Here is a 13,025-nt window from a genome sequence, read left to right on the forward strand (position 1 = left end):
ATAATCCTATCATGATTAGTGGAATACTATATGGTACTGATTAATGGCTAATTTGTCCGACAACAGAGTGTTGTTATTGATCTAGATGAGAAAAGTTGAGTGGTACACGGAATTGGAATATGGTGCAGCGTGGGAGTACAAAGACGATTGACTGTGAGCATGACAGAAGAGTTATCCCGGTCGGATATTGGTCTTCGTCGTGCGATGTGATATTTACACGTCATGTGTGTGAGAAGATTTGTTCAAGAAAGGGTAAAATTGTTGTATGGTGTTGGACTGGTCGTGGTACGGATGACTTTCGCTGGGGTTAAACTCGATGGAAAAGCCTTGGTTTGCACGCTTATTCAAACCGTGCTCGTTTGGAGGTGTCCGAGCAAGACGACAGCGATCCAGGCGGTTCGTAATGGTATTTGCTGTAGGTGTGTTCCGATGAAGTTGGATCGCCGCGGGGCAACGACGCGTGCAAAACGGAAACCGCAATCAGCTCTTCATTTTGCAAACTGCTGAGTGTACTGCTTTCGCGAGAAACATCATCCTCGTGGTCATCGGTGGTACTATTGTAATCTTGAATGGCTGCGTGCTTGTTCAGTACGGCATTGTGATTTTCGGTTCGTTCTAAACGCCGTTGAAGTGCATGATACCGACGACGTAGACGTTCCAAGGTAGCTTGAACTTCGGCTTGAACAGTGTCGGGCTTGGCAAGAATTCGTTCCACATTGGCCTGGACGTTAGCGGAGAGCAGCACTTGAGATAATGAAGCGGCCTCCGATCCAGATCCAGTGATAGAGGTGGTGACGGTTGTTTCGTCTAGCATGTTTGGCACATTTTCGTCCGGATGCCCGTGTTGTTGTTGATGCTGCTGCTGTTCTTGAGCTTGCATGAATTCTTCTTCTTCGCGCTGTAACTTGGCAAAATACTTTTGTGCGTGCGAACGAACTTGCGCGGAAGACCGGGACGGAATGTGCGAAGCTACCTTTTTCCATTCCCGTCCGTACTTGGCTAGACCCATCAAAAAGGTCTGGTGTTCTTGATCTGTCCAGCGACCTGATGTTTGACCCTCGGTAGTTCCGCAGGGCCGCCGCTTCTTGCCTCTCGAGGACGCGTTCGGAGATGATTGATTGTGAATAGACATTACGACGCTGGAAGGATCGTGGCCTCCCGGTCCAGTACAACGCGGTACTACGGTGGTTGATACCCTTTCCGAAGGATTCTTGCTATCGAAAGAGATTGATAGGATCCCGTTGTGTCTACTGCTCTGTTGAACGCCAACACTGCTCCGAAGTTCCTTGTGAATGTTGGCGGCGACGTGGGCGCTGAAATAGGTGCTTGCCGGTAGAACTAACTCTGCAACTGTAGATGCAGACGAGTTTGCACTGGTGAAAGGTGTATTAGCTGTGGTTTGGATTGGAGATTCCGTGCTGTTGGTAGAGATAAGCGGTTGTCCTGTATCAAGAAGTAGAGTGGAAGCTTGTTGTTCCAACTGATGTCTAGAGAAAGAGAAGTTATGCTTACGCTCCGTCCCGTAGTTGGTGATGCTCTCGTTGTAATTGCTGGTAGTTTCTCCGCGGTTACCAGTGGAGTCGTTGTCCGAGCTGTCGCGATTAGCGCTAACAGTGACCACAAATCTGGATGATTCATCGATTATGCCATCATCGCCCTTTTCCTTGTCTGGTTCATTGGCAGCAGCAGCGATAGTACTAGTACCAGTGTTCGGAGTGGCGAAAGGGTCGTGGTGGTGGGGGGTGTGCCGTGCTGGCACCGGGAACGTGGCGCCTAGGGTATCTTTTGTACCAGCCCTACGTAGGATAGACGTAGAAACAGAATGGCTCGCGACCCGGGGACTCGTGAAATTCGGGTCTGGCACGAACCCGCAGGGCGTTTTCGCCGCAGCGGAGCACGCAGTCGGGACCCCGTCTCCGCCAACACGATCGAGACGTGGTGGCGTTTCGGAAGCTTCCGTGTGTAGCAAAGGCCTTGGTGTGGTGGTCAGCGATCCAATTCCCGTTGTTTCTGTTCCCGCAGAGGCAGTCGTCATCTTACAGATGAAGACAGAGCTGCCTACCGGCCGGCTGGATACTGTCGCAACTATGAAGTTATCTTTGATGTTCGATCGTCCTCTCAGCAAAGTCGACAGCTTTCGATTTGTTTTCCGATTGCGCGGTTATTTGGCATTGAGGATGGATGGATGGATGGCCCTAAGTGAACGCTTCGCGGCAAATCAGCGTGAGGATACCGCTTCGACCGGTATTGAACTTCGGAAATTCGCAGAACGCCCAAAGCACACGAAACCGGTGATGCGGCCGTAAACCGTCGCGCTGGCATTGGGCGCATGCCGCAAACCGCAAATGTCGGAAAGTGATGTTTTCGGTGTCAACTATGACGAACGGAGTGACGATTGTGACGACATTGACGTGAGCCAGCGATTGACGAGTTTCGATAGAAAAAACGGTTCTGGAGACTTTGAATTTACAATTCAAAAAGTAGTAATTCTAAAATTTGAGCGAATTCGAATCTAACTTTCAATTTCATAAAGAAGTTCGCATTGAAATTTGGAGAATCGCATACGTCAGAAAGAGAGAAACAGTCCACTGGCACTTCCCGGCGGGTCGACACAAGGACGTCCGCGGCCATTCTGTTGCGTTCGTCACAGCATCCACTCTACCGAGGACATTTTTCCCAAACCTTTTTGTGTCTCAGCAACCCAAAATCTTTCGTGCAACGCCCCAAGAGCATCGCCTTTTTGTTGTGAGCCTTTCTGTCGGTTCACAGTCAATTCGTTTCGCAAAACGCCATTGCCATTACAACAAGCCAGTTGTTGTAGTGTATTCACTTCGAAAAGCTACGGCCAGATCGCGCCTCATTTGAGATAAGCAGCGATTGCGTGTCGTACATTTTCGTCGTGATTGCCGTTTTCTTCTGCTTTCCGTCGTGGCTAACATTAATCTGCCTGCCTGTCTACGACAAGACTGGTTCGTTTCTATCGCAAGGTAAGCTCACTGGAAACCGTAATTAGTAGCGGAGCGCGTGCATGGTCATGTCAGTGGCTATTTTTACAGACCCGGAGAGCGAAGATTTTATATCTCCGGGCTACTTCAAACAGATGCCTTGAAGACGTCTCGCTAGGATGTGCATTTTTCGTATTTTGGGTTTTCTGGTTTTGCGTTTGGCCTTTTTGTTCATCGCACTATTTGCCGTTCTGATTGTGTGCAGCGCAGTTTCAACGAGACGATTCGATTCAGGGAGAAGTAATGTTTTGCAACCAGGCATACTTTGTATCTCACGCGAATTTGCAATCTTGTTAGAAAGTAGATTCTGCCACGTCCAGTGCTTCGGCGTCAACCCGGTCACCGCAACTTCTGGATCAGGAGTGACAGATAGCTCCTTTGCGATTCTTGAGTGAATATATTTATCCTGTGGCTTGACTCTGCTTTACTCAAGTAAATTGTTCCTAACCAGTTGGTAAAACACCGCTGGTTCAAACCTTCCCTCTTCGCTTCACCCCAGTCTACCTTCTTCATTCATTTAACCTTTACCTTGCCTCGATATTACATCCTCCCAACCACCACATTCCTACTTGTATCATTCCATTTTGCTTGCGCTTTTGGCTAAACTTGCATGACAAACATGCAATCCAAAGCTTCTCCAGTTTCGTACTGTACCGAAGACGAGACCGGCGGTGACGCAAACACGAGACACGATGCTTGCAGAGATCCCCAGCCGGCACACTTTCCAATTAACAGCACCAAACGCGGTCACGCCTCCGTCACCATGTCGGCCCAACTTCAAGCCAATTTTGCAAAACTTTCCAAGCGGAAACGGCTCGACTTGCCCCCGGATGATAAACTCGCGCTCGAAACGGTTTCCTTGGTACAGAAGGAAGTCTCAGAGCTCAGGCGATCAGTCGCCGAACTTGAGGCCTTGTTGATGGCGTATGGCGAACCTCTAGAAGCCGTGGAGTTTGATGACAACGACGACTTGTTAGACGATGAGAACGTGAAGATTGCCTTCCCCAATCTTCCACGAGTTGTGATCGTACCCGAACTTGACGATGCGCAGAGCGAACAGGGCCGCCTTACCCCGAGCTAAAAAATTTCCATTAACTTCGAGCTACGACGGCATCATTGTAAAACTGGGGTGTCGAAAGGGTTCGTCAATACATGCGGGGATGTCGGCCGAACTCATCTAGCGCACTCTTTTCTTTTCTAATGTTACATAGAGACTGGTTTTGTCAATATTCACTTGTTATAGCTTCTGCATCAACGGCCTCTTCATTTAGCACTCTCGTGCTCGTTCTAGAATCGATAGAACCTTCGTGCAGTTCCAGAGAATATGTCTTTCCGCTCGGCTTCCGAATAGTCACTCAGCCACTCACTCATGTACTCCACCAGTTCGACCGGATTTGGGCCAACAGTACTCATTCCATCTGCATCAGAAGTTGGGCCGTCTTTCCACCAGTTAAATGCAAACATACAACGAGAGGGACCAAATAGCTCCACTATTTCTCGCACCAAAGACTTAACTAAGGCTACACGTTCTGGAGTCTGTATCCATCCCGGAACAGCGTACCCCAACATAGATAACTTGACGTACACCTGCGGCAATGAGGCCAACGCGTGCATCCCTTCTCGCCAACGCTGGAGTTCGTCAGCGTCTGGAGTAGAGGAATTTTCAGACATAATCTTACAATTGTCCAAACCTAACAAGGCCCTTGGTTTACCCAAATGGTCCACGCACACGGGTACGTTAGGGTGTCTGGCACACAAGGCGGCAGCAGCTGGTAACTGCGTAGGCGCACATTGCAGATCAAAACTCATTCCGTGGGTCGCCAATTGTGCAAAGCCACGTTCGAATGCAAACGCCTTCCCTTTGCTGTTTCCATCGTGGTCTAGGTAGTCCTCGCCATCGTGTCGTAGCGTTGCCACGTGTGTGGCAGTTTTCGGCTGGTAGGGACCGACGCAATCCAGAATCCACCGGACACCACGGACTTTGGGAGAGGCCTGCTTCAGTTGATGCAAAGTCTGTTGTACATCGGATTGCGTTAGATCCACCGAGGCTACAATGGCTTGGACTACGGGTCCGTTCGGGATGGAGACGGTATTCTCAGAAAAATTGAGCGCAACAGGCTTGTCCCTTGTAGGTAGCTGGGCTTCTGGTGCTTGTGAGTCCGTGATACTTTCTACCCAAGCCACTTCGGATACACCATCATCTGGCATGCATTCAACGTGAACCGATCCCACAATCTTGATCCGTTTTTCTTGCCACAAGGGTTGTATCACATCACGATGGTAGTCGTCTGGTAAGTATGCCGTGTGGGGAACAAAACGAGCCAAAAAGCTCTGGAAGGAATTTTCGTTGGTATCTAGAAAATGATGGTGCGCATCAACAATTTCGAAAGAACTGGATGAGCGACCACCTTCCTTCTTCGTGATGAGTTCTCCAGTATTTGTACACACCATGTGTATGACTCGAGAGACCGTCCTTGTGTTTCGCTCTGTAATTCAAATGTAAGATTGAAGGAAGTCTCCTGGAGCCTTAGTGTGATAACGGAAAAGAGGGGAACAAGAGTTTTTCTTTACATTAATGTTACCTGCAAGACTTCGTTTTCTCTAACTCCGTGGTTTGTGCTACGACGCATCCAAGGGGAATTGGAAGGCAGAAAGCTTCACAATGGGATAAATTTTCAGTCTATCCATCGCCTGTTGAAAAATATGTAATATCGCCTGCTTCACAGTGGGACATATTAATCTAAGGCATGATTAAAAAATATGAAATATCGCTGTCTTGGGACATGAATTATGGAGACAGGCCATTTTGACAGAGAAGTTGTTATCAAATGAAACGAGACACACCAATTTTCTTTCGATAGCTGTGTCGATGGAGAAATGAAGCACATTGCTCTTCGTATGCGCTTCGTTGTTGTATTGTCTAGAGCATAAAAATAAAGTCATGCAAGAAAGAGTCAGCCGCACTTCGTGATAACTGAAAGTTTCAATGCAAGGCCATAGCGTCTATAGTCTGCCGAGACGTCCTGCGGTTCGCCAGGACGCAAGTCAAGGTACTTCGACAATCCAAGAGATTAGGCAGTAGTTTGTAAGAATTTGAGGGGTCCCCTGTGATGTAAGTGAAAAAATCTTAGATTTTCGTCGTTCCTCTTGGTCGTGATGGGGGCAATTTAAATTTGTCTCTCAACAATGGATGCACCAAACGTCAGACATCATCCAGAGAAATTACATATATTGTACGATGCCCTGTCGACAACCCCTCCTTATATATAAGCGAGATGTTTTTCCGTCTTTTGTTCTTAATTTCTTACACCGGTTCGGGTTGGTTTAAAAATTAACCAACAACTTCCTTTTACGTGTCGTAGTTCGCTTTCGCTTCACAAGCGACGACTCATGAACAATATAGAATTCCTTCGAATTCCTTGCATTAAAGCCTCACACAATCCCATCCAGAGTGGAGCCGAGCTCACAAATTCATCAGATGACACCTGGTTCGCATATTCTGCACCCAACGAAATCAGAACGATATCAGTAATCTGAAACAGCAATCGCAAAGTAACTTTCACATCGAATACCAATCATGGGCTTCTTTCAAATTCAGGTCCCTTTTAAGAATGATTTGGATAATAAGAGCCAATCTTCGTTCGCCACAGTGAAAGGAGCTGCGAGATCGTACAAGGACGTGTGGTACAGAAGATTTTTGAAGCCACTAAGCAAAAAGGACAGTAGAGTGTCGAACCGTGATGTTTTCCGACGACGTGCCTTCTATTCGTCCGGAATTCCAGTGGCCGAGCTCGAGGGATTCCACGAGTTTTTTGAGCCGTCGTATCGTCGATACTCCCCTCTGTATGGCTTACTCTTTAGCTACAACAACATGGTAGATAACCTGTATCGATACGGAAACGCCGACGCTGAGCCCGCTGTTGCTTTGATACGAAGTCTTTTTCATCAGCTTCCAGGAGGTGATGTACAGCCGACGCACCTCGGAAGTGAGCCTGGTGCCCATTTATCCGCTAGTATAATTGGGCTTTTAATCGAAAAATTTGAAAGTCTGAAGCATCGGTTGGAGGAAATGCCTCATCAAGAAGCAATGGCGTTTTTGGTCAACGAGCTACTTCAGCAGACTGTGAATCATCCTGACTACCAATTGGAGCGAAAGGAACTGATAGAAGATAGTGTGAAAGCTCAGCAAAATCTCAATCATCTTCGCCGAAGAGATGAAGAGTCGCAACCTGTGCGAGATGAGATCAAGATGTTAGAAGGGGATGTCATTAAGGCATCGCGTCACAAAGTCAAGCGTCTCAAGAAGCAATTAGAAAAATTCAAAGACAAACAAGCCATTCAGAAAACAATTTCCGAAATAGAGATCACCATGAAAAGTGCGGAAAAAAAAGTTGCAGATTTGAGGTCCCAAATTGTCACGAGTCTAGATTTCAAGCTTGCGCGCAAAAACTTGCAACGAGCAGAGCAGATGGTAGAGCAAGAGAAGAGTGGTCGCGAAGCTTATGTGACTGCTCTGGCCAGTTCGTTTTTAAGATATGACTTGGAGTCGGCGAACCCAAGTTGTCTTCCAAAGTACACCACCGCTGCTGTTCTACTTGCCTATATGTGGCGGAAGTACGATGGAATTCATTTCCTAGAAGAATACTTCGAGGTTATGGAACGAATGGGAGTCCTTATACGTCCAGCTGGAGAAAGAGGAGACTTGCTGAAGCAAGAAAGCGACTGCACCTTAGACTCCAGCGTCAGAAAACTTCCGCGGGTGCAGGAGTGGTCCGCGGGAGATACTGAAGCTGCCGCTATCGTTGTTATTGGCCAACCGGGCGTAATTCGTCGACCGACAATTGTCCCTTTCTCCTACATCACTTGGGCAGCCTACAGTGAATTCCCTGATTGTGGAGAAACAGCGTTACGGAACTTTTTGAATCAGCTCCTTTACAATCCGAACACAGGCATGTTTGATCATGGACTTCTAAAATTGCTTCGCGCGGCCTACTATCCCAATATGAACCCAAAGCTGCTTCAGTTTTATCAGAGACATGTTAGTCCTCAGGATAGCACCAGTCAAGAAACGGCTGTAGAATGGATTGATACGACTACAGGACTCAACGATGGTCGAGATGGCGATGTCCTGATTAGATACCGACGTGAAAAGCAGCAGACCAACATTGCCAGTCCCCTCAAGAATCTGCTGCGAGTTTTTAACGCTTTATTTGGAATCGAGCCTCTCGATAAGGAAAGCTTGCCGGAAGTAATCGACCATATGAATGAGCTTCGCGATACTAGACTCCGAGTGGACATGGCTAGAGTACGTGACGATGGATTCGGTGTTGTAAGTCTATCGGACGGCAAAGTCCGATACGAGCTGCAATCATACAAGCCTGTCCATTTCGGCTTTGTTCAAGCCGAGACGCTGCGGTCTGATGCCGCGGGAAAGCAGGTTTACGGTATCTTTCGTAAACTGAAGAAGTATAGCTGCGGGATACCCCATGTTGCCTTCGACAAGCAGGCATACTTTGAGCAGCTGGCCTTGGCTTCCTTATTTGTTCCTTACCAGCTCAATAGCGGCCGAATCAAGCCATTCTTTCGGGTCGCCCCTGCCCACTACATGCTGCTATTTGCGGATATGACCGGGCCTGCGCAGCGACTAGCAGCTGTTGAATGGGCCAAAGGTCGGGAAAGCAACGACCAGCTAGAAGCTTTTATAAAAGGAATCGAATCGTACCAAGAGCCCGACTTCATGCCTCGACCAAAATAAGAGTAAAAAATATTTCTTCTTTACAGTTACACACGTCAATTTAAGATATCGCCATTCACCCGTTCAGTGCGTTTGCCTGCTCGTATCCCTAACTCTGCGGAGTATCCTGAGTTACGTCGCTAATACGCCGCAGCCTCGACCTTGTTCCTAATCTTTTACACAACGCGATGGTGCACTTGCGAACTTCGACTCGACGGGTTTGTAGACGATACTAGTTCAATATCCATCACGTCGTCCAATATTCTCGAAGGTGTAAGCGGTTCCACCACTTCATCCGCCGGTTCAAGATTATGATCGGCCAAGGCCAACAAATTTTCAAAAAAATCTTCAAGAACTGTGGTGTGACGGCGGGAAACAGTTTGTGAGAGAGATTGCGGTAGGGCACGAACACTGAGAGACATCGCATCTCGAACTTGCAGCCATTCGTACGTCAGAGAGCTATGCACATACCTTCGTCGCGGAGCAGTCCCATGTGACCAATATTAGGTACAATCCGATAGGTGGAATTGTCCAGCCGTTCGTGAACGTGCCTTGAAACTTCCAGCGGCATGACCTGGTCGTCTTCTCCCACGTACACCAGCGCCGGCTGTAAAACGTCCTCGGTACGGAAACTGTAGGAACTTGTCTCTAGACGATAGTCGTTGATGAGTCCCAAGCGCGCTTGTCGGCAAAGTGGAATACAAGGTAAAAATAGTAAAAGGTTGGGCAAGAACTTTCCCAGCAAAAATGCGTTTCGATCGGACTTGTTCGGTATGCCTTCGTGCGCATACTCGGGGTCTCCCGACAGAATGCCGACCGAGACGATCCGTTTCGGACCTATATGAGCCGCGCATGCCAACGCGCACGGACCACCACTGGAATGACCAGCCACGCTAAAGCAATCGATGCGTAAGTAGTCAGCAAGCTCCTTGACATCATCAGCAAAAGTTTCGTACGTGTAGGTGGGTGGTGCTGGATCGGAGCCAAAGTATCCGGGCCGATTGATGCAGACCAAAACATAGTCCTCCGGTGGGTCCGTTAGTAGAAAATTGTTGCCGGACAAGAACATGGCGTGGAAACAGAAAATGTACGGAACATTTCGTCGATTTTCGCAAGTTTGGCCATTGACATCGTTCTCTCGGGGGGAATAGGGAGTGGAAAGGATGGGTCCGTCCAGGAAAAAGGTTAGTCGGCGTTGGTCTCGCAGAACGATGAATTGGCGTTCTAGCGCTCCGTCCCACACACCCTTGACCCGCTTCTGACGTCGTGCAATCCAAGTTTCCCGCCAGGGTGTCACGCCCACGTGAAAATCCAAAAACATAGGATGTCTCTCTAATGGTCGTTGAAATAGCCAATATCAGTCAGTCAAGAATCCAGAAGAAACGTTCGCCGTACGGAGTACAGCTTGTGAATAGGATCGCGAACGTTCGTGTTCGTTCGAAATGTTGGATGGATGGATGGATGGATACCTTACATTCCCCCACATTAGGATCTAACAGGAAAATGTGGTACGCTCCTTGATGCTTACGTGCGCAGGCGAACCTCGTGGTGTTCGCATTGCCGTGAGAAAAATAATTCTAATCCTTCACCGTATTCCGAATGGAACGTGCGCGGGGATGATTCTATCGTCGCAGTCCTCATGGTCCATCCCAGAAAAGGCCTTTGAGACGAAAACCGGGTTTGTGTTCGCGTTCGCGAGAGAATGGTGACACGCAAAGCAAACTGTGTCTGTCTCGCTTCCATGTCGTAGCGACAGTTGAGATGTTTGAACGCTGACCTGTCCGACCATCCGTCTTATCGAGGCCAATCAACAACGACACGACTCTGTAACTAGTAGAGAGCTCTACAGGAGCGTTTCCCATCATCACGAAGGCCTCGTTGCACCCGGCGAATGAACCAAAGAACAAATTCGTCTCCGACAGCGTCTCGTTTCGGATCTCTCCTGTACCTACTACCTACACACAAAGGCATAGCAGCACAGCAACACGCAAAAGACTACTTCCTAGAATGACACGAAGAAGAGCTGGTAGATCCTTAGGCAAGACGCTGTTACCGGTGCTTCTAAGCTCCTTGACTACCGTGGGAGCTTGGCTTCCAACGGTACACCACTCGATATTACCATTCTCCCGCTTTGCCGAGTCCTTTCCTTTTCAGAGAATTTCCACCGCGAGCACAATTTTGTACACGACGTCTGATGGCAACAAGAGTAAGAAGAATACGAATACTGCTTCCCACTCCAAATTTGCACAACCCGCCTTTCGGCAGGCTGCGTATACCGGAACGACCCGTAAGGAACGTCAAACGCCGGGCCCTGAGCAACACACGACGCACCGTTCACCACAACCGTTCGGGGCCGACAGTAAAATTTCCTCTTTGCATCTCGAAAGAGTTCGAACTGCTGGTCGCGTCGGGACCAAGCGTTACGTCAACCCTTGCAAGGTATTCGTCGGCAACTTGCCCTTTGCAATGGACGAATCCGCATTGCAGACTTGGTTGAGTGCGCAAATGGGTCTGCCTCCCGCCGTTTTGCTGAACGAATGCAAGATCGTTCGGGATTGGAAGACGGGAAAATCGAAAGGTTTCGGATTTGCCGTCTTTACCGAAGCCATTTATGCGACCGTGTGTATCGAAAAATGTCACGGTGCAAAACTGGAATCTCGACCTGTTACGGTGAAACAGGGACAAAGGAAACCGGACGAGAATCTAGTGTACATTAAAAAGCGGAAAGAGCAACCATCGGATGCGGAAGAAGCTGCCATCCAAAACGGGTTGACACAAGCCGAAGGTCATATCCGTGATGATATCGTCATAATGGATCCGGAAGAAATGGCCATGATTAAAATGCTGGATCCGGACCTGTTACCAGATCACGTACAAATTAACGGGAGCAGCAACTCAGCTTCGAGTGTGTCATCATCCTCTTCATCGTCTGCTTACAGTAGCGACGATATTTTATTTGACGACATTGACGAAGACGACGACGAAGGTGTGGATGGGTTTTGGTACGGTGACGACGACGAAGCTGGCGACGATGACAGCGATATTCAGCTCGATACGACCATGACTCAAAATCGAGAACAACGCCGTGAGGCTGCAAAGCGACAACCCAAACGACGCAAGTTGATCAACAAGGGGTTCGGTACCGTGTAATGGAAGCATTGAAAGTGAGCAACCGTACGGATCTAGCACTTTGGTAATATTTGCAATCGTAGAAAGCGCACGAACGAATATGCGTGTGTGTGTGTGTGTGCGTGTTTTGCATATATATCCGTAGACGCCCGTGTGTTTTCTAGTGCATGTGGTGTTGATTGCTCGTACCAGCGTTTCCAGAGGCCAATATGGTGGGTGCAAACGACACAGCTAAGTCGTGCAAGATCAGCAGCTGTGGTCGGCTCTCCCGGAATCAGGTGTCACTGCAAATGTCTGACAGCACTGCGTCTGCACACAAAGGCAGCAAGCACAAGCAACGTTTTTCCTCCACGACAGTACTTGATGTGTAGAGAAAGGAGGTTGGTGCTATAATAGTAATCCTGGCGGCTCCGAATTGACATGGTTTTAGAGTTTAGTCCACGTTACTCATGGTGGCATCTTCCTTCTTGGCAGCCGCCTTATTTTTGCTCTTGGCTTCCAATTTGGCCTTGCGGTCCTTGTCCAACTTGAGTTTGGTGATGACGACGTTCGATGCCGGGATTCCGACGTGCACTTGCGCACCAGTGACCTTCTCCCGCGTCAGGCGCTCGACGTGAATGACAAACTTCTTACGAAAGCAGCCAATAATTTTTCCTTCCCGCGATTTGTACGTTCCTCGCACCACCATAACTTCATCGTCTTTACGGACCGCCATGGAACGAACGCCGTGCCGGGCTTGGAGTTCCTTACTCAGACTAGCGCTCATGAGCTTGCGGCGAGCCTCGCTGTGCGCTCCAAAGTGAGCCTTGCGGTTCTTGCGACGACTGGATGTGACCGATTGCGAGTATTTCATGATTCTATATGCGAACGTTCTTTCTTTGGAAAAGATATGTCAGTGGTTTGTCAGTGAGTGAGTGAGTGAGTGAGTGTGTCCAAAGTGTTGCACGTAGAACAATGGACCGGAACAACTTCCTGGAATTTCTACCGTTCAGACAGAGAGGACAGGGGCACCGAGATGGAACGACTATTTTACTAGTAGGCGGTGGGTGGTAACATTCGTACCAACAGCGAGTGCCGCAGCGTCGACTGTGAAACCGCAAGGGTAATTTCCCGTAGTTTCGAGTAGACCGAAAAGTGGTAAACGCTAATGCAGTTCT

At 48.6% G+C, this 13,025-nt stretch overlaps 6 protein-coding genes across 6 annotated transcripts; 2 read left to right on the plus strand and 4 right to left on the minus strand.

Moving 5' to 3' along the window:
- Nucleotides 1–8: 8 nt before the first annotated feature.
- Nucleotides 9–2,141, minus strand: PHATRDRAFT_44256 (predicted protein). Its single transcript, XM_002178380.1, has 2 exons — nucleotides 1,513–2,141; nucleotides 9–1,443 (listed from the first exon to the last, which is right to left on the minus strand). The coding sequence occupies exons 1-2, from the start codon at nucleotides 2,033–2,035 to the stop codon at nucleotides 341–343; spliced, it is 1,626 nt and encodes a 541-aa protein (XP_002178416.1). The 5' UTR covers nucleotides 2,036–2,141; the 3' UTR covers nucleotides 9–340.
- A 1,059-nt stretch (nucleotides 2,142–3,200) lies between these two features.
- PHATRDRAFT_44258 (predicted protein) lies at nucleotides 3,201–5,456 on the minus strand (the record flags this gene model as incomplete). Its single annotated transcript, XM_002178381.1, has 1 exon — nucleotides 3,201–5,456. One exon carries the CDS (start codon nucleotides 5,454–5,456, stop codon nucleotides 4,293–4,295), a length of 1,164 nt encoding a protein of 387 aa, XP_002178417.1. The 3' UTR covers nucleotides 3,201–4,292.
- Nucleotides 5,457–6,482: 1,026 nt separating this feature from the next.
- PHATRDRAFT_44259 (predicted protein) lies at nucleotides 6,483–8,797 on the plus strand. Its single transcript, XM_002178116.1, has one exon. The coding sequence runs from the start codon at nucleotides 6,583–6,585 to the stop codon at nucleotides 8,758–8,760; it is 2,178 nt and encodes a 725-aa protein (XP_002178152.1). The 5' UTR covers nucleotides 6,483–6,582; the 3' UTR covers nucleotides 8,761–8,797.
- Nucleotides 8,764–10,389, minus strand: PHATRDRAFT_44260 (predicted protein). The gene is made up of 2 exons (XM_002178382.1): nucleotides 9,211–10,389; nucleotides 8,764–9,172 (listed from the first exon to the last, which is right to left on the minus strand). Exons 1-2 carry the CDS (start codon nucleotides 10,058–10,060, stop codon nucleotides 8,916–8,918), a joined length of 1,107 nt encoding a protein of 368 aa, XP_002178418.1. The 5' UTR covers nucleotides 10,061–10,389; the 3' UTR covers nucleotides 8,764–8,915.
- A 357-nt stretch (nucleotides 10,390–10,746) lies between these two features.
- Nucleotides 10,747–11,889, plus strand: PHATRDRAFT_33658 (predicted protein; the record flags this gene model as incomplete). The annotated part of the gene is made up of 1 exon (XM_002178117.1): nucleotides 10,747–11,889. The coding sequence occupies one exon, from the start codon at nucleotides 10,747–10,749 to the stop codon at nucleotides 11,887–11,889; it is 1,143 nt and encodes a 380-aa protein (XP_002178153.1).
- Nucleotides 11,890–12,376: 487 nt separating this feature from the next.
- On the minus strand, nucleotides 12,377–12,721 carry PHATRDRAFT_11032 (predicted protein; the record flags this gene model as incomplete). The annotated part of the gene is made up of 1 exon (XM_002178383.1): nucleotides 12,377–12,721. A coding segment is annotated over one exon (345 nt), but the record flags the coding sequence as incomplete, so codon positions are not given.
- Between the last annotated feature and the right edge of the window lie 304 nt (nucleotides 12,722–13,025).

The sequence above is a fragment of the Phaeodactylum tricornutum genome, chromosome 4 (genome assembly GCF_000150955.2).
Source record: "Phaeodactylum tricornutum CCAP 1055/1 chromosome 4, whole genome shotgun sequence".
Lineage (NCBI taxonomy): Eukaryota > Bacillariophyta > Bacillariophyceae > Surirellales > Neidiaceae > Phaeodactylum > Phaeodactylum tricornutum.

Bases quoted from the DNA above. Each gene is read 5' to 3' on its own strand.
- PHATRDRAFT_44256 (XM_002178380.1), bottom strand. From the start codon at position 2,035: ATGACGACTGCCTCTGCGGGAACAGAAACAACGGGAATTGGATCGCTG. The intron at 1,444-1,512 runs GTAAGCATAACT...TTCTTGATACAG, and splicing joins CACCAACTACGGGACGGAGC to GACAACCGCTTATCTCTACC.
- PHATRDRAFT_44260 (XM_002178382.1), bottom strand. From the start codon at position 10,060: ATGTTTTTGGATTTTCACGTGGGCGTGACACCCTGGCGGGAAACTTGG. The intron at 9,173-9,210 runs GTATGTGCATAG...AATGGCTGCAAG, and splicing joins GGGACTGCTCCGCGACGAAG to TTCGAGATGCGATGTCTCTC.
- PHATRDRAFT_44259 (XM_002178116.1), top strand. From the start codon at position 6,583: ATGGGCTTCTTTCAAATTCAGGTCCCTTTTAAGAATGATTTGGATAAT.